The following is a 20,298-nucleotide window of genomic DNA, read 5'->3' as shown; positions in this document are numbered from 1 at the left end:
AGAGAATTTCTCATCCGCCAAAATAGCAGACCGGCTCATCCGCCCTACCCATCCAACCCCACTAGATAATCAATTTTTATTGGATCAGCCCACCCCATCACAAGTCGACCCTTCTAATAGCTCTCTGTCTTCCTCCCCTATATTCATAGATGACTTTTTATTGCTTCCGGGATATAACTGAATTGGTTACAATGGAGTAGACTTGTAAAAGAAGAATAGATGACTTTTTATTGCCCCCACAGGTTAGCTCAAGTTTCTATAAGAGCTGCCACAATAAGATACAAGGATCGATTCTCAATGGGTGCGGAATGTTCCGTTGATTGCCTCACTCCCTCATGCGGTGAGCACCCCCGAGATAAGGATATTTCCTTCTGCCACAATTAGATGGTTCTCTATGTATCCACACATAATTTGTAAAAAGAAAAAGATGTCCAAACCTCTTTACAATCTTAAGAAGCACCTCATAAATAGTCATTAGGTTTGAATTTACATACTTCTCATATCGATATGAGATAATCTAATCTCATCCAATTAGCTACTAATTAATGGTAGCCAAAATTCTCACACACACCCACTAATTGATGGCAATATTAATTAATAACTATTTTATTTTTAAACATGTAATACACTTAAGAGAAAAAAAATTAGACTAGTTAAAGTCCTTTTAGAAACATAAATATTAATAACTTTATTAATCAATAATAACTTATCCAAAGTTTAAAAAAAAATTCAAAGTGAAAAAAAAATTATTGAAATAAGCTGTCACAGATCAATCATAACTTCTCCATGCCAAACTTAGTGCAGAAACACTAAATTTTTAGTCTTAGTCGAAGTATTAGCAATCACACTAACAAACATTTCCTTAATTTACTAGATTAACTATGACAAGAGATGGAGCATGATATCAAACAGATTTTTGCATGTTTGATTTGCCAAGAACTTTCCTATATTGCAAGTGACACAATCCACTGGGACATTATAGCTTTGATCTTCCTACACTGGAATTGCCAGGAATAACCATCACTTTGCCAATAGCTTTCCTGTCTTTAATAGCAGCAAAAGCTAGATTTGCCTGTTGGACAAAAAAGAAATTAATCTAATAAAAATTCTAGCAGGAGCAACAAAAACTTATCATCAAGGAAATGTTTGTTGTGTTCATCTTTTTTGTTGTTGTTGTTGTTTTGGGGATTATGCTCTGTCCTTGAATGTAGTTCAACTTGCAGAAAGGCTGAAGAACTCATTCAGGGGAGCAAAAAAATGAGCTGCTATTTTGATAATCTAAATTAACCGGCATTAACCAGACATTCACAAGTCACATGGAAGAAGAAGAAAAGTGAGTACACTGCAAATTATTTTGGTAGCTGAGTTGAAAGAGTATGGACCTCGTGTAAACTATAGGAATGAGATATGTGAATAGATATCGAGCCATTTGATAACCAGGATAGCAGCTCTCCGAGAGAGTCTCTCAATAGTTGTGGATTATGTAGGTTGTAACTGCCCCAGTAGAGACCATGAACTGTCCAGTTCTGATCAAAATTGCACAAGAACGAGTTAGCGCCAATAAATTTACAAGAAAACGACATGTTAACGCTGTTTTGGTAATACTTGAAGAAATTTGACAGTTTCTTTATCAATATAATAAAAAGCAGTAAAGTGGTTCATAAGAATGTGAATATATATCGAAATGATTAAATATGAGTCATGAGCAAACTGTGGATAACTATGAAGTCATATCCCTCCAAATAGGAGGATGCTCTCAACAAGATCAGTGTGTACCTAATTCAAAGGCATAGAATCAAAATTCAATTGCCAGAAAGCTTAATCCGGATTAGCAAAAGGGGGGTAAAATTATTTGCAAATAACAAATCAGAGTGGAGCAAGAATGTTGTATTTGTACCAAATCTTAAGGCCGAAATCATAGTTTGTGTTTAACGGCAACAAAACTAGATCAGAATTTAAGTAAAAGAAACAAAATATCTAGATATCAGAAATCACAGTTAATCAGGAAATGCAACGTCACAAACAAATTCTCAGAAGGAAATGAATGAAAGAATGTCGCCACACGTGTTCAACTAACGTAGCTAAGCTACAATTAGTACCTTCACAAGGGCAATGTTTGCTGGGATGACTGGAATTTCACCACTTGCAAATCCTATGATAAGAATATTTGCTCCCCAGTTCAAAAGCTTCATGCTTTCTTTTGTGAGTTTACCCCCGACAGGATCATATAGAACATCAACTCCTTTCAGATTTCTCGTCTTGAGAAAATTCTTCACACTCTCGATGATATTTCCCTTGCTCAAGTCAACAACATAATCAACACCTAGTGACTGGAGAAATCTCACCTTTTCATCACCCCTAAGATGCATAGTTCAGTTGGAGTTGAATATTATACTGCTTGGCATTGAGACGAGTGAAATATATTATGGGAGAAGGCTCAAGAAATGCAAAGTGCAATGGTTAAATTTTTTTTAAAAACAAAAACCTTGCTACGGCAATAACAATGGCTCCACAAACTTTTCCTATCTGCACAGCTGACAATCCAACACCACCAGCTGCCCCAAGGACAAGGAGTACCTGCAATTTTCCATTCATGGATATCGCCACCAAACAATTCGAAGTTCAATAAATGATAATCAAGTAGAAGCACTGACATATTTTTTGCAGTAGATAAGTTATACTGAGTTTGTCCCATAAGCCAAAGGTTGCAAATGTTATTGGACCATTACCAAAGATTTCAGATATCGGACAGGAAACTAGCATCCATGCTGACAGTATTACTTCACATTTGACAGGGGAAAGAAAAGATTATATGACTATGCTATACTGTTGTGTGTTGGACTCTTCATCTATTCCTTCCATATCCATTACAGATATTGATGCTCGGTCACCATAACTGTGAGTTAACACATCCGTTATTGATTGTGTGTAAAAAAAAAAAGTTGTATCATATGTTTAGATCTACACCAATATTAGATACTTGTATCCTAGTCTGGATACTGAAATTGACGATTGGATCTCCTGCACCACTACTACTCCATACAAGCAGAAAAGGTAGAAATTTCAGTTGCATACAATGCACTACTAGTCGGCAATATTAAACAAAAAAAATGAAACTAGTCATTTGTCCTCAGTGTAATTGTTCTGAAGATTTGTTTCCTAGTTTCACAAGTTTAACAAATTCAGCAATGCTAATGATTCAATGACAGGCATCAATCTGTATTTCTCAGCTATCAAAAGCACATGCCTACTGCATGTTATAAGAAGATGTTAACATAAGCATGAGACTATGAGAGGCAAATTCAAGTCAATTCCTTAACAGAAAAATAAAATCATATTACACTCCAATGCAATATCTGTCAAATTTAAAATTTTATTTGAATAAATTCCATAATAGAAAAATAAAACCACATTACTCTCAAATGCAGTATATGTCAGATTCTAATATTTTGTTCAAATCATACTAAGTGAAAGAATTCAAGGCAAAAGCCTCCAACCTGACCAGGTTTCAGCTGTGCTCTATGAACAAGTGCCAAATGTGAAGTCCCGTATGCGACTGGTAAAGCACCAGCAGCGACTAAGTCACATCCATCAGGTACTAAGAATCTTCTCTCAAAAAAATTTAGAAATGTCAGCCAGAATAAACCAAAAAAAGTCCATCTATGAACTTTTGCATGACACATAATGTGAATGTATAATCTTCAAAAAAAAAAAACGTCTCCAACATTCTATTAAATAGCAAGACAAATCTGTTATCATCTAGCACAGCATGCTCGGATGCATCATGACACTAGAATGACATTTCAAGAGCAACACCTGCATAAGCACAACCCAAATCAACAAACTCTAGATCATTTTTTATGATTACCTCATTTAAGACAATTCGATTTTAATGAAAAAGGCTTAGGATTTTGTGGAAAATAATAAACAAAAAGAATTTATAATATATCTAAATAATATTCAACACATTCGGCTATAATTTTCAGGTATACTTTCCACTAAATTCATGATTTCTGTTCACATTTCAACACCATTTGGGTTTAGTAGTAATGTGCTTCGGTTTATGAATACACTACACTATAGAGGTAAAATCAGATATGAGATATCATATCAAAAATTTATTTTTTTTCTTATTTTTATTAAACTGAATTCCCGTGAAAGTTTTTTTTTTTAAAACAAACAAATAAATAAATATCTCAAGAAAAGTCGATTAAAGGAGAAAGGTTGAAAGGAAAATATTCATAACTCTTGCTAGATCCATATTTTTAGCCTAAAAATTGATCAAAAAGGAAAGAAGCGCAAAGAATAGAAAAGAAGCTCACAATTCCTTTTCGTCCGTGACGATGAACTCGCAAAAGGAGTCGGATGTGGCCATGGAGCAAACTTTATCCCCGATCTTCACCGTGGAGACAGCGCTTCCAACCGATTCAACGACGCCGGAGTAGTCCGACCCGGGGACGAACGGAAGGGGCAGCTTCTCCTGGTAGCGGCCAAGTATCTGTAGGTAGTTGGCGTAGTTGATACTGGTGGCCGCGATTCGGACACGGACAGATGTGGGAGAGGCGATCGCGGGGACGGGATGTGATCTGGAGACGGCGATGGGGGAGGAGTCCGAGATTGCGACGGTGGGATCACTGAGCTTGTTGCAAAGAAGCGCCTCCATGGATGAGACGAAGAGAGAGAGAGAGAGAGGGATTTTCCAACTAGAGACGGCAATGCGAATGAAAATGACTAAAAGTGGCCCAATCGTACGGTTTTATTTTATTTATTTATTCTATTTTTTTTCTAATTTTGGGTTATTTAAACCCTAAATTAGTTGGTGTTCAAATTTATTTAAAATCAAATATGATTATTTAAATTTAATTTAATTTAGTTTATTTTTTTTATAAATTTGAGTTTGACTTTAAATCGACTGTCATTTGATCCGCTTACTTAGTTATCGTATCGAGTTCCTATTTAAATTTATTTAATTTTTTAAAATTTTCAAAATTATAATTATTATTTTAAAAAAATTAATTAATTTAATTAATTTGATCTGATTTTAAAATTTTTAATTCAATTAAATTGAATATATAAAATAAATCAAATTAATTAAAAATATATATATAATAAATAAATTTATAAATTTTTAATTAAATTAATTATTATAAAAATTATTTTTATTTAATAATTTGATCGGTCTAATTAATTTAAAAAAATTTAATTCAATTTTAATTAATTTAATTTAATTTTAATATTCATTATTCTATAGCAAAGGACACCCACCTTTACGGTCGGACGATAAAGTCGTATTTAATTTCAACCGCCCATTTAAAAATATAATAAATTAATATTTTTTTAAAAAATATATAGAACAGTTGAGAAATATTGTAATTAATCGAACGATAAAAATAAAAATAATTGCAAATTTAAAATTATGAAACCGTAATAAATATAAAGAGCTCCCAGCGAGGATCGAACTCGCGACCTTTCGCTTACGAAGCGAACGCACTACCACTATGCTATGGAAGCAGCTGCTTTAATAGTTTGCATGAAATAATCTTAGTGTATATTACCATCCGTAACACCGAGCATCACGTGCGACGTATGCTTCGGAGCGATAGAGGAGGGGGAGAGAGAATGAGCGGGGCTTACGGAATGGGCAACGCGAAGGCGCCCGCGACGACAAGGAAGACGAAGAATTGGACCTCCAGCGCCGCAGCCTCCGCCTCCAGCAGGAGCAGCACCGCGATCCTAGCTCTGATGACGACAATCGCAGAACGGCAGGCGATCACGAAGATTCCGACCAGGGGAGGCGGGAGAAGAAGCTCCGCCCCGTTCTTCGGATTGCCGACAACCCTAACGCTGATTCGGCTGCTGCCCGCTCCGAATTGAACGATGGAAGAACCCGAAAGGTCGGGCTCGTCCGGAATGATCCCCAGGGAGTTTGACTGCTGGAATGTAGATCCTTGGAGAGTAAATTGGGAATTTCGTGGTCCGGAGACAATTAGTGGTATTATCAGAGGCTTGGGTGGCAAATCTAGTGCGGATTTACTGTCTGGTACGGTTCCAGATTACCATGGCATTATCAAGCATCACATGGATTTTGCTACCGTCAGGAAGAAAGTTTCAGATGGAATTTATGGCTACCTGGAGCAGTTCGAGGTCAGTTACTAAGAATATTTGAATGCCAAATCGTTTTCTACTACTTACTGACATATGTATTGACCAAATTGCTTTAGAAGCTGCTGCATTTTGTTATGCTTATCCAATGGTGTTCTTTCTTTGTGATCCCTTTTTCCAAGAAATCCTTATTAAATAACAAGCAATTCTAGATACATCAAAAGTTAAAATGTAGATGAACTCCTTTACATTTCTTCCCTTTTGGAGGTGATACAGATAAGAGCCTCTGGTTCCTTCTTTCTCATTAGCTTGCACGTTAGCTAACTCTTGTACTGATTTTTGCCAAGTATCTAATTCACTTTGCAGTTATCAGCAAGTTTCTTTGTCTTTTGAGATAGTCCTCATCATGCTGAAAATGAAGACTGGGACTGAACAAGAAATGAACATTGTCTAACTAGAAAGTCAACATTGTTCATGGTTTTCAGAAACCTATGCTTGGGCTGCCCAGGCAAGATTTTGAAGGGGATTGCAAAATGAGTACATAGTCTGCATATGAAATGTGCAATCTGCATATGCAGTTAAAAAATCTTATTTGGATCAATTAATATTGATTAACATGTTCTATCCATGTGCTTTCATTGTATGATTGACACATTTTATTCTTATATGAACATATGAAATGGATGCGATGATAAATATACTATATTGTGTTTTTATAATAGATATTTTGGTTAATATACATATTTTAATATTCACCGCATATGCGCTATATATTTGTTGGATCACATACCATATGCTTTTGGAAATACTAACAATTCATAGTTTCCTGTCATGATATTTTGTGCACAATCCGTTTTCCTTTTCCTTTTATCGTACATTGATACACAAGTGATTTTGTGTACATTCTTATGTAAAACAAGGAATTCTTTTACAGAAGTAGTGAATTGTGTCGTTCGTTCACACATACTTATATCCCATGGATTGACATAGGTAAATACCTGCTTTGTATTTTTTTTTTCCAACTATTACTAAGAAGCCGCATGCTTGATATTGCTATCTTGCTTCTATGCCGATGCAAATTATTTTTGGTTCTTATTGAGTTCAATGGCAAACCCAAGAGTTCTGCTACTTACACAGTGTTGATTGCTTCTATGTAGTTGCCCCTCTTTGACCTTTTCCATCTTTCGATGATGAATCAACCCCGACTAGAGCCTATATGATTAATAGATTTGGCGCATTCTGATTATTGTTAAATGGGATAAAACAAATGGAAGCAACAATAGCTATTAATATTTTAGTCATTCCGAAGTATTGATGGCTACACTTGTTCCCCAAAGTAAGTTTATATCATGTTACAGTACAACATAAAATATGTTCCTTAGATGAGACAGCTTGCATGTTGGTTTATTGGTGTATGACTTTGCATATCTAACAAATAGCAGTTGTTTTTTAGTGTAGCATTGGTATAAGTATATAGTATTGTTGTCCTTTAATAATAATATGTTAGATGATTAATAGAACTTACTTTGTGCAAGCATATGGTAGCAATTTATATGTTGCCACTGTTAACTGTGGTAAGTTTTTTTTTTCCTAAGAACTTTTGGTATCATAGATCTCCATGGGCACTTCCCTATGCTGCCATATTTGCTTGCATATGTAATGATACTGTGTGGATGTTGATCAGGGGAAACTAGTGTATCATGAAAAGCCAATAATACTTCTAGAAAGAATGAAGTCATCTCGTAGAAAAGTATAATAACTAAAAAGTGAAACACAAGCTAAAAGATCCAATTAATCACTTGGATTTCTTTTGTTCAATCTTCAATCTTCAATCTCTAATCATTTTTTTTCGGCTTCCTGATGCTACAAGTTATTTAGTCAAGCATGACTCAAAAACTTTGATTTGTCTAAATATTGCTCTTTTGATGTTTTAATCTCCAATTGATTAAGACGTTAGAGAACCTTTCACAAGTAACAATGAACCATTTTTCTATGGTAATCATATCTTTGCGCTACTCTAATTGGCCGGTTGCTATCAACATGGATTTTATTACCATATCTAAGAAGCTTAGCAAGAGAAAGATACATTCTGAAATTGGTAGAAGGAAACAACACTGCAGACTGCACCATCCAATAGTGGTTACCTTACATCTTTTCTTATCTACTCTGTGCTCATCATATTTAGTAACATAGTGCATTAGTGTTTTAAGATTTAGAAAAATCTTATGAAAGGGGGTTCCAGAACAATTCATGTGGATGGTTTTCAGAAAATAAATGGAGAATCTACTGATTATATTTGTGATTGATGAGTAGCAATGGCATATATGATGTGTAATTATATTGATGGAATAAAAGAATGTATTAGAATGTAGTTACTAGTAGTGTAATTATGAATTATCTTAAAAGTATTGGTGTGTACATCAAACTTCATTCATCCCATTGTCTTCTCATGCTTGAAAATGGTAAGATAACAATGTTGTAGCTTGTTTCTTCTGCTGCCGTAGTACTGTTTTTATCATATTATACTTCATTTGTTGTCCTTTGAGGTTTGGACATTTCTTCTTGAGGCCCTTCATGGTTAGCATGATGCATATATGAAGTAACCTTCCCTATCTGAAAATTTTGCATTTGTACTAGCCTGAAAACATTTTTTACTTTATGTTTCATGATTTGCAGAACAATCTACCACAGACAGGTGTCAGCTGTTTATCTGTTTGTTTCATTGATTTTTCAGCATTGACATATGCACTGTATTATTTCTATGTTGATAGGTATTTGGTCTGTATAGGGTCGAGCCATTCAAGAACTAGCAAAAAAGAATTTTGACAATCTAAGACAAGAAAATGATGACAATGAACAAGAACCAAAACATGTGGCCTTCGCAATACCCAAGCTCATAGTTCGAACGAACTTCTCAAATTTTGTGTTGGAAGATTGATAGTTATATTCACTGCAACTTTCAGAGTTGGAAGATTCTTTCAAGACCAACATCCTTATAACTATACTTTGTGATAGTCATACTTTTGACCCTTTTAGATCTTGGATACCATGACATAATATATCGATAAATCATCTGCTAACAAAGTTGATGGTGTCTCAATGTCAATCAGGTCGGACTTTACATGAAGCTTGCATATGCCTCGAGCTTGGCACGATTTGCTGCAAAACTTGGTCCCGTTTGGACGGGAAATTGCTGCTCAACGGATTGATTGAACATGTTCTTCCTTGTGGGACCAAATTCTTCCTTGATTGAACAATGCCAAGGCCCAGTTTCTTTTCCTCGCAATCTAAACGGTAGGTTTTCAGCCGACAGGATCACCAGTTTCAGATGTTCTATTAGACTCCCAAAATCCTAACCCAAAGTTAGCATTGGGACTGTGAAATTGTACTCCTTTTCCCAGTTCTTTTTCAACCATTGGTAGAGGTTAGAAGAACTGGAGTGCACTCCTATAGTTCAAATAGAGCTTCAACAGTGCAGATACTTTTAACAGTTATGGAAGATGTTATTGTAAAAGTAGAAGGGCAATTGTACAGATTAATTATTAGTGACATTGATTCTTAACATGATGGCTGATCAGGCATCAAAAGATAGTTCAATCTCTTGTTGAGAACAATGAAAATGAGATGAAATGATTGTAGTGGTTTTGAGGTAGTTCCAAAAAGTTATTCTCTATAATTGTAGGAGATAGTGGCCACTTTTTCAATAAAATTGTTTTCTTGTAATAAATAAATATTTCATCCCTTTATTTCAGTTAAATAGTCTGAAAGCCTACCTACGAAGTGTTTAAGATATTGAATGCTATTAGTGATCAACTACACAAACAGAAGTTATTAGAATATCGTCACACCAAGTGCTAAGTTTCATATTGGTAGATAAACTGACAGCAAAGCCAGAAACAACAATAAGGTTCATTAACTGAAAAAAAGTAATTCAGGTAGCAGTCGAAGTACATGGAAATTGTTTTCTCAGTTACTGGATTCATTAGGAGAGTCTGTTGGAGGAGTCTCTGGCTGAGCTCTCTCCTCTTGTTGCTTTGAATGCTCAGTAGTTGAATTCTGTTGAGCATTACTTGGTGTTGTATCAGTAGATGGAGTTGTTGGTGAAGTGATTGAACTTGTATCCTGGAGATTGACATATACCAAAAATATTTTATCTGATGCGACCTTAAGCAATTGAATCCTTGAACTACTAGAGAAGGGAAAAGGTAGGAGGGACTTGAGCTTACTGTGAAACCTTGGGTTGATGGCAAGGAGTTCGATTGAGTATTTGTTGCTGTATTCTGAGCTTGTGGAGTAGTTGATATACCATTTGTTGAACGAGTAGAAGCCTATTGAAGTGTTGGAAAACAAAGATAAGTAGCAAGCCATAGGATGTCTTGAAATTTTGAATAAAATGAACTTGATAAAATATGAGGGATTACATCAGTAGTAGTTGAAGTTATTTGAGTAGCAGATGTTGAATAATTCAATTAAATTGAATATATCGAATAAATCAAATTAATTAAAATACAAAATATAATTTATAAATTTTTAAATAAATAAATTTATAAATATTTTAATTAAATTAATTAATAAAGTTTTTATAATATTTAAAAATTTTAATTATTTTAATTAATTTAATAAAAATTAAATTAATTAATATTTTATAGATTCAGTTATTTTATTTTTTAAAAAATTTAATTAGTTTGATTAGTTTAAAAAATTTTAATTTATATATTTTTTAATTTTTTTAATTTTAAAAATTTATTAATGAATATGATTTATAATCTTTATTTATTGATGAATCATTTATAATTTTTTTCATAAATATTAATAAATTATATATATATTTAAATTTATTTATTTAATTTAATAAATTATTTAAATTTATTCATATAATTAATTTTTTATATATTAAATAAATATAAATAAATTTTTATTAAATCAAATATCAAACTTTTAATTCATTTACAACTCTAAATTTATTTACTCAAAAGCCACCTCCAAAATATTGAGTGGATCGTAATTTCATTTTAATCTTTTACCTTTGTGTGTGTTTTTTTAGTTTTTATTCATAAATATTTTTTGTATTTATAAACTTGAAAAATAATTTTTATCATTTTTTTAAAAAAATATCTTTATTCGATGTTTATAACAATTATGATCCATAATCATTATAATATAAATATTATAATTCTAATTAACATTAATAATATTATGTTATAACAATTATAAGATGATAACTGTTACATAGTTATAATATTTATATAACTGCATCAAAAATAAAAATATTTTAAAAAAATATGCATTAAGGTTAGAGTAGCTAGACGGGCCAGCAGGACAAGCCCAAAATCCCTCACCTTATAAGGTGAGGGTGGGTTGAAAAATTTCCAATCCAATTCATAATAAATTAAGAGTTAGGTGCAGTGCACGAGTCCATCATAAATAAATAAAAAATAATTAAATTTTCTAGTTTAGTTAATTTTAGATTTTTTTTTAACATGCAGGTTAACTCAAGTTCACTACGGATTGACTCGTCTAGACCTACAACTCGTATGGACGGACTCATTTGGACCTATTTTTAAATATATTAATAAAATTTTAATCCAACATTAATAACAATGAGGATCATTCCTGCAAATCCAATCTAAATGGATGACAGTGGGAGATGAAGTATTATTTTAATAATAAATAAAAAAAGTCCAATTGACTATTCTAATAAAAAAAAGTTTTTTTATTTTTACCTTTTATTCTATTTAAAGAACCGGTTTACAATATTATTCTACTTTGAAATTTTTTTTATTTTTATTTATAATAATTTTTTTCTTTCTTAATCCTCTATTATTTTTTTACTTCATAACGATTTTATAATAATTTTATCTAAAACTACTATTCGATGATCTTAAAAATATTCTATATTTAAAATAAAAAACATATAACAACTTGGAAGACTCAAAATTGTTCTGTGTGAATTTTGAATGATTTAAAACTATATAGTAATCTTAAGATCATATTACAATTTTGTTCAAAATTATTATATGATCTTCTTGCTCTGAATTCAATATATATATATATATATATATATATATATATATAGGAATGATATGCCGCGCGACAAACGCCGCGCGACAGCCTCCGCGACAGCCGACCTCCCTTCATTCATCGTCGCCGTTCGTCGCCGTCCGATCACCGTTGGCCGCAATTTCGGACTCGTTGGAATCACAACTCGACGGCGCACACATTGGCATCGGATTCCGGCCGGATTCCGGCCAGAAACGTGACAGAGGATCTGTTCGGCGCTTTCAGCGGAAATCGGCCGGAATCCGGCGATCACGGCCGGAGACCGGCCGCGGTCGACGCGCCGGCGCCGGGCGCGTCGACCGCGGCCGGTCTCCGGCCGTGATTCGGCCGGATTTCGGCCGATTTCTGCCGGAATCGGCCAACAGCGCCTGTTGGGCGATTCCGGCCGAAATCGGCCGGATTCCGGCCGATTTCGGCCGGAATCGCCCAACAGAGGCTCTGTCACGTTTCTGGCCGGATTTCGGCCGGATTCCGGCCACAATCCGGCGGGAATCCGGGTCCGGCCGGAGCGCCGGCCAGTTGGCCTTCCAACGCATCCGGTCCGGCGGCCGTTGGTGGTCGGACGACGGTGAACAGTGGCGGAGAAGCAGCGAACGTCGGAGAAGTCGCGGACGGGTGCGCAGGATTTGTCGCGCGGCATATCAAAACCGTATATATATATATATATATATATATATATATATTAATATATATATATAGCAACTTTAGGGGATTTGTTAGAACTTAAGTGTCTAGATATTTCTATCTTTTATTCATTTGAAGGTGATTAATCTAGTCCTATAGAAGTTCTGAAGGTCATCAATCTAATTTCATAGAAGTTTTCCATTGACCATCAAATAAATTCGAGAAGTATAGATGAACCAAAAGGAAAGGTTGGTCAACCTCCTACAAAAAAGATATGCAAAAGGTTGTCTTCCAAATTAGTTATCAACACACCCACTGCGTGTTTACCACCGTGAAGAAAGCATATGGTCTTAGGCTAAGCTAACATTATGTTTCTTTTGTTGGAGATTTTAGGAATGCTCAAATATTTCTATTTTATTTTTATATTTATTTTCTAATTTACAAGCATCATTTTAGAATAATCTTTATCCAAATAATGAACACACACTATTTAATATCAATTTAATCGAGTAATAATTATCAATTATAAGCATAGTGTTGTTATCTTTGCCATATCAAAATCCTCTATTTAGGAGGGATTAAAATACCTCATGAAGAGAAACCACATTCTTCACTTGTGCAAACTGCAGTCAAGAAACAGATAAGTTTGGCACATGATTCACCATAGTATGAATTTTCTTCTAGATATGATGAATGATGCCTGTCTTACTTGTAGTCAGTGATTAAATCAGTAATTTTGTTTTGCCTGTAGTTTCATTTAGGCCATCCATATCAAAATCCTCTATTTAGGAGGGATCAAAATACCTCATGAAGAGAAACCACATTCTTCACTTGTGCAAAGTGCAGTCAAGAAACAGATAAGCTTGGCACATGATTCACCATAGTATGAATTTTCTTCTAGGTATGATGAATGATGCCTGTCTTACTTGTAGTTAGTGCTTAAATCAGTAATTTTGTTTTGCTTGTAGTTTCATTTAGGCCATCTCATAGGCTAAGAATTCTAGTTGAACATCATTTCAAGAAAAATAGGTAACCACAAAGTCATCTTTTTTACATCAGTTGAAAAGTGGTGACAGTGTGGTGATATCATCTTGCAAGAGTATATATTCCAGCATGTGATATCACCTTAGAATGATTTACAGGAACTTTTATGAAGAATCATTATCCACATAGGTGCTTTAATAACCAAATGCCACTAACAAACATCTAGGTAACATATACAACTTTGCAATCAACCATACCAGTCTAGTGAATTAGTTAATAAATATGAACAAAAAACATGTAAGTTTTTCAAAATGTCTTCTTCATGCAAGATGTGGTAATCATCACCTTTAGTTGGACTGTCAAGACTCGTAGCAACAAATTCAACCCATGACAGTATAGTGATATCATAATTAACTTAGCAAAGATCTCAAAGACAGATGGAAGAAATATAAAACATAATTAGTATAACAGTTATAGGGTTACACTTAAAGTGTACAAAGACATACACAGACAACTGGACATAAGAACTCATCCAGATAAGTTATTCAAATTCAGAATACTGCAAAAAACCTTGAAATACTTACATGGTTCTATATGCTTGCCTTATCTTTAAGCATGGAGACTGCTGCTTTATCAGTAAACCAAGTGAATTCACCATCTTCAAGGGAAGCCATCTCCACAGGAAGCAAATCAGATGAGCTTTTCTCACTACCAAGAGCTTTTGAAACAGCATGAACTTCCCCAGCTCCAGTGACCACCATTGCAACATAAGCAGATGATTTAATCACAGGTAACGTGAATGTAATTCTTTCTGGTGGTGGCTTTGGAGAATCCTTTATGAAGGTCACCCACTTCTCTCGTTCATTGAGGAGAGGGTGGCCAGGAAAAAGAGAAGCAATATGACCATCTGGTCCCATTCCCAACAACATGAGATCAAACACAGGGTATCCTGTCACAGATGATAATGGCAGCAACCCCACATTGACCAAATGCTTCAACACAGTCTCATAGTCTTCGGCAGCGCCCTCTGCTGATAATGTGTCGTTGATTGCATAAACTTGATTTGGGGGAATAGCAACCTGTCAATAAGCAACTAAAAGTGAGTAGCTAGCAAACCCCACACAATATTATGATATCAAAGAATGCGTACTTGCTTATAATAACATGGCTAATGAAACACACTATCATTTAAAACATTTGGTCTATCATCAAAAAGGAAGTTGTAAACGCAGAACAAACAAATTGCATATATTCTTCAATTTTTAAAATCCACTATATATGGATTAATAAAAGCATTCTAACTAGCTTTGGTATGTCGGTCAGTTCAAACTAAGAATGTCATTCCTATATCAACAAATTGAACCTACTGAAGCTGTGATTTTATCTTTCTGAAATCATAGATGTACTAATCTATTTCGTCACCAGCAATTCAAGCTACTAGTTCATATACAATTAAAAGAACTAGGGAAGTGATCATGGGTGACTATAATCATGTAGCATAGCAGAATTCACTGAATCCAATTTGCTTGGTTATTTAGTACCTTGGACAGAAATCCATCAAATGCCAACTTGTAGTTACTGTCCTTGTGATCCTTAGGCACCACTCGCTCATCCACCCAGAAGACGTGCCATTTAGCCCAATCCACCGACTCCAAATACGGCGGTTCCGTCAATTTCCTGAAACAAAAAAAAAAGTTTTTTTTTTTTTTTACATTTTCCATTGTGGAAAGCCGCCACAACCGTAAAACAACAACCCCGTACCTTAGGGTTTCAATGAGGGTTCCACCGGAGAGAACAGCAGTGAAGGCCCCTTTCTCGCGTACGAACTTCTCCGACAACTCCGCCGTGTACTTGGCCAGGGAGACGGAGACTTCCTCCTCGCTATCGAACACCAGCAAAGCCTGCTTCCGCTGCTCGGGGGTCGCCTCCGCAGCAGCCATAGCACAGTGAGGAGACTGCGGCCTGCGATTTCTTCCGAGAACCGAAGGCGCAGCGACGGCGGCGTTGCGGTCGTCGACCTCGTTATATAGCGCGAACTCAGGATCACCAGGGCACTCATTTCCTGCTGATTCATTGTGGACCGTTGATAAGACAAGGAGCGGTGATGGAATGACTTCTAAGATGAAATATGATCGACCAATTGCATATCAATCCATCTTACGTAATTCACGAATCCACTCACTGATTCCCTGTGTCGGCCACTACACGGAATACGGCAAGGAGGCAGACTTAATCCTGTCTCGTTCGAGACAAGGAACAGGACTGTCCACCACTCCATGTCCCAAAAATAGCACAATTGTTACGTCTCCAAAGATATCATGACGTCACTGTTCTACGATTTTAATCACGAGGTAGAATGTTTTTTTATTTTATAATGTATTTGATTATTATTTAATAATATTATTATTATTTTAAAAGGTTAAACAAAAAGGAAAGAATATTGTTCTTGTGGTGATGAGTCAGATAAAAAGGTGAAGAAGATATTTGAAAAGGAGAGGCACATCAAATGAGATAAGGATTGATTCCTACTAAATAAGTTTTAGGAGAGATTGATTGGCGAAGTCGAGGTAATATTTTTTTCATCATGATCAATTATAGTTTTTTAATTTACCTTCTTATAGAGAAATTATTTTATATCTTTTATAAAAAAGGGAATTGATTGGAGGTTCACAAAATTTTATATGAGAAATTATTTTATATTTTTATTTAGATTTAAATGTAAATGAGCCAAATTAAATTAAACTTACTTAATTAATAATATTATTATCTTTATAATTTGGGGAAAATAAGAAAAAGTCCCAAATTAAGAAAATATACGTTTCTTTTTTTAAAAAAATAAATGGATGTCCCATCAATAATTTTATCTCAAAAATACTCATTAACCCAACATTATTGTAGAAGCTATATAGTAGTTACTACAATGTGGATTTACACCATGTAAAAGCTACCAAATAGCTACTACAACATGTAAAAGTTATCCACAGTTGTTACAATATGTTTAGGATTAGTTTAGAGTTTATGATTATAGCAACTACATAATAGCTTCTACAACTATTTTAAAGTGATTTCGATGAAATTTAATTAATTTTGATCAAGTTGATAAATAATATTGTGATGTAATATTGTTCAGAGACTCTAAATCTTAAATCCTAAACTCTAAAATCACTTTAAAAACATTGTAACAGTTACAGAATAGCTTTTACATATTGTAGTAGCTATTAGATAATTTCTACACAGTATAAATCATAAAACTTAAACTCACCATAAATATGTAGCAACTATTGGGTAATACGTTGTAGTAGCTATTTGATAGTTTCTACATGTTGTAATAGCTACTAGATAGCTTCTACACGTTGAAAACCTAAATTCTAAACTCACTCTAAATACGTTTAGCAACTATTCGATAGCTTCTACACGTAGTAACAAGCTATTCAGTAACTTCTATATATTTATATATTGTAGCAGTTATCGATAGTTGTTAGAACAATGTTGGGTCAAGGAATATTTTCAAAATAAAATTATTGAATAGGCATCAATTTGACTTTAATTGAAAATGGGGTGCTTATTTAATGATTTTGTAAATGATGGACACTCATTTAATTTTTGTCTTTATAATTTAGAGCTCAACTAATATCATTGATGTACTTTATATATGAGTTAATGTCAAATCTAACACAAACAAGTTAGTTTGGGAGCAATTGATTCCAATGAGAAGAGATGAATCATGATTGATTTAGAAATATGTTATGCTAACTTAACCAAAGATATAGTTATGATAAATATATAATACTCTAACTGAGTTTTGATATTTAACTTAACCTTGAACTAAGAACTTTTTTGTAGAAGAGGTGAATCATTTTTTATAATTGATCAAAGTGTTGTTTTGAGTTAGAGTTTTTGATCTTTGGCCTTGAACTAAGAAATATTCATATAGGTTAATTGCTATATATACTTATACACGTTTTATAGTTAGAAGAGGAATGATTCCATATGGTTTAAAAACACAAATAGGTATTTGATTGTGAAATTTGATCCATATATGTTCATGTAATAGTTTTAAACAAAATTATTATATAAATTTAAATGGGAAAAAAATCAAATGGATGTCCATCATTTGTAAAATCATCAGATGGACGCTCCATTTTCAATTAAAATCAAATGGGCATCCTTTTAATATTTTTATTCTAAAAATACCCCTTGACTCATCGTTGTTGTAACAACTGCCGAATAGCTTGCTACAATATGTAAAAGTTATCTAGTAGCTTGTACAACGTGTTTAGGGTGAATTTAGGATTTATGATTATACTATGTAAAAACTATACAATAACTATTATAACGTATTTAGGATGAGTTTAGGGTTTATGATTTAAGATTTATACTACGTATAGCAGCTACACAGTAACTACTGTAACATATTTAAAGTGAGTTTAAGATTTAGTATTTAGAATCAAAATGTTATTTATCAACTTAGATAAAATTATTTAAACTTTTTCATCAAAATCACTTTAAAATAGTTATACAACTATTATGTAGTTGCTACAACCCTAAACTCACCTTAAATACGTTGTAACAACTATTGAGTAGCTTCGACACGTTATAGCAGATATTGAATAGCTTCTACATGATGTAAACCATAAATCCTAAATCATAAACTCATCCTAAATACATTTAGTTGTAGCAGTTACTCAGTAGCTTTTATACATTGTAAAAAAAAATGATAAATCCCAGTCAGTCTCATGGACTCAATCCCTGGGAGTGGCCGGTCCGGTCCCACGGAAGTTTCCCACCGACCACCAGGGTAAATCGGGAAGCGCATACGGCGGCCAATCCAGATGCCCAGCATCCTTTGATTGTGTTCCCCATTTGGAGGAAAAGTTTTTACACATTATAGTAGTTACTAGTAGTTGTTACAATAACGTTGGATTAAGAGGTATTTTTAAAATAAAATCACTAATGAGGTGCATATTTATTTTTTAAAAAATATTTATTTTGATATATTTTTTAATTTGGGAAGCCCTTCTAATTTTTACTCAATTTAAATTATAAAATTATCTAAACAGAAGAAAATGAAAGATACAGAAAAACTCTAATACGAGTTTTATAATATGTTCTAAAGACGACGCCTTTTGACTTTTAGTGAAAATGCTAAAAAAAATGATTTTTTTTGACCATATAAATGTATTTTTAAAAAAATAATTTTAGACATTTAAATATACCATTAGGACCATTTATTAAAATATTATACAATTTTAGAAGTCACATCAAGATATTCTGAAATTTAAATTCTAAATTTAAAAGAAAATTTTTAATTTATAAAAACACCACAAATTTTGTCAACTTGTCACTTTCACCCATCCACAAATCTATAGCTAACTCGATTAGTTATAGATGGACTAACCACGAGGGCAATTAGTTAATTAAATGCCTTTTTTCACCTTTTAGCGCTACTTAATATGTTTAATCGCATATACACCCCTTAAATCCAAACATACGAGGGCAAAAATTTAAAGGGCACTATAATTATAATTTTCTTCTAAAGGCATCCTTTTTCAACAAAAATAAAAAGTTACCTTACCTTATTTTTCATTCTAAAAATATTTTTATTTTAATGTCATTGTAGCAATTAGGACGTACTTATTATAATATGTTAAAATCAATTATTTGTTAATTTAATTTAATAAAAAATATTGTACGTAGAACATTATTTTATTAAAATTATTATTATAGTTGTAGCAACTATTTATTGTCTATTATAATGTAAATGATTATTATAATAATATAACAGTTAATGAATACCCTAATGGATTTAGGGTAAATTTGATCATGTTAAAGAGATTTTTAATCCAATTTAAATAATTTTAATAATTTTTTATATGAAAGTGTTTCATATATAATATTTTTTTAATCAAATTGAATTGATTTATTTTAATACATTATAACAACTACTTTATAATTTTTTTAATGAAATATAAAATATATAAATACTATCAAGAGATAATATTGACCAAGGTAGCTCCTCATGCCTAATGAATTGTCAAGTTCAAGTAGGTGCCTAAGGTCAGATATACATGTGACTATAAATCTTAAATATCAATTCTGTAACAAAACGTATATCATCAAATAAGAACGGAGTCACGTGTTAATCTACCTGGGCTTTAGCCCGAGGAGGGAGGGGCAACGACGTTTAGAAGGAGGTTACAAGTTAAATATGCGATGGGAGAAAGGAAAAACGTGAGAGATATAGGAAGGCAATCCGAGGGATTTTGTTTTCGATTAGCCTTGGATCAACCCGTATAGGATATCCACTCATATTCGATAAAGTATAGATCTAAATAGATGTCTAACATAATTGTTACCTGAGGTATTATTTTATTTTTAAAAAAAGGTATCTTTTTAATTCTTCCTTAAAAAATTGTAATGTTTATTGAGGGTAAAATTGTAATATAGACAAATAATAAGTAGGCATGCGTTAATTTTCGCTGTAAAGGGACAGGCTACTCCAAAGACCCCGCTCCGCCTTCGCAATCG

At 33.4% G+C, this 20,298-nt stretch overlaps 2 protein-coding genes, 1 long non-coding RNA gene and 1 other non-coding gene across 4 annotated transcripts; all 4 read right to left on the bottom strand.

Annotated features, from left to right (window-relative positions):
* Positions 1–735: 735 nt before the first annotated feature.
* Positions 736–4,705, bottom strand: LOC141848116 (uncharacterized). The gene is made up of 6 exons (XM_074736235.1): positions 4,323–4,705; positions 3,498–3,606; positions 2,486–2,577; positions 2,100–2,358; positions 1,383–1,526; positions 736–1,072 (listed from the first exon to the last, which is right to left on the bottom strand). The coding sequence occupies exons 1-6, from the start codon at positions 4,661–4,663 to the stop codon at positions 977–979; spliced, it is 1,041 nt and encodes a 346-aa protein (XP_074592336.1). The 5' UTR covers positions 4,664–4,705; the 3' UTR covers positions 736–976.
* A 734-nt stretch (positions 4,706–5,439) lies between these two features.
* On the bottom strand, positions 5,440–5,511 carry TRNAT-CGU (transfer RNA threonine (anticodon CGU)). The gene has a single exon. It is a non-coding gene; the product is annotated as a tRNA-Thr (tRNA).
* A 4,465-nt stretch (positions 5,512–9,976) lies between these two features.
* On the bottom strand, positions 9,977–10,573 carry LOC141847172 (uncharacterized). The gene is made up of 3 exons (XR_012603405.1): positions 10,524–10,573; positions 10,329–10,430; positions 9,977–10,224 (listed from the first exon to the last, which is right to left on the bottom strand). It is a non-coding gene; the product is annotated as an uncharacterized LOC141847172 (long non-coding RNA).
* Positions 10,574–14,206: 3,633 nt separating this feature from the next.
* Positions 14,207–15,753, bottom strand: LOC141847532 (putative 6-phosphogluconolactonase 4, chloroplastic). The gene is made up of 3 exons (XM_074735587.1): positions 15,532–15,753; positions 15,312–15,447; positions 14,207–14,849 (listed from the first exon to the last, which is right to left on the bottom strand). Exons 1-3 carry the CDS (start codon positions 15,708–15,710, stop codon positions 14,361–14,363), a joined length of 804 nt encoding a protein of 267 aa, XP_074591688.1. The 5' UTR covers positions 15,711–15,753; the 3' UTR covers positions 14,207–14,360.
* Between the last annotated feature and the right edge of the window lie 4,545 nt (positions 15,754–20,298).

The sequence above is a fragment of the Curcuma longa genome, chromosome 16, assembly GCF_044706935.1.
Source record: "Curcuma longa cultivar G26 ecotype Majalengka, Jawa Barat chromosome 16, ITB_CL_G26_1.1, whole genome shotgun sequence".
Taxonomy (NCBI): Eukaryota; Viridiplantae; Streptophyta; class Magnoliopsida; order Zingiberales; family Zingiberaceae; genus Curcuma; species Curcuma longa.
The sequence above is the reverse complement of the archived record's forward strand: the minus strand, read 5'-3'. Positions and strand labels throughout refer to the sequence as shown.

Coding starts and splice junctions, on each gene's coding strand:
- LOC141848116 (XM_074736235.1), bottom strand. CDS start 4,663: ATGGAGGCGCTTCTTTGCAACAAGCTCAGTGATCCCACCGTCGCAATC. Junction 2,359..2,485: donor ATTGTTATTGCCGTAGCAAG/GTTTTTGTTTTT, acceptor TATGCATCTTAG/GGGTGATGAAAAGGTGAGAT. Junction 1,527..2,099: donor CAAACATTGCCCTTGTGAAG/GTACTAATTGTA, acceptor AATTTTGATCAG/AACTGGACAGTTCATGGTCT.
- LOC141847532 (XM_074735587.1), bottom strand. CDS start 15,710: ATGGCTGCTGCGGAGGCGACCCCCGAGCAGCGGAAGCAGGCTTTGCTG. Junction 15,448..15,531: donor ACCCTCATTGAAACCCTAAG/GTACGGGGTTGT, acceptor TTTTTGTTTCAG/GAAATTGACGGAACCGCCGT. Junction 14,850..15,311: donor TTGATGGATTTCTGTCCAAG/GTACTAAATAAC, acceptor GCTTATTGACAG/GTTGCTATTCCCCCAAATCA.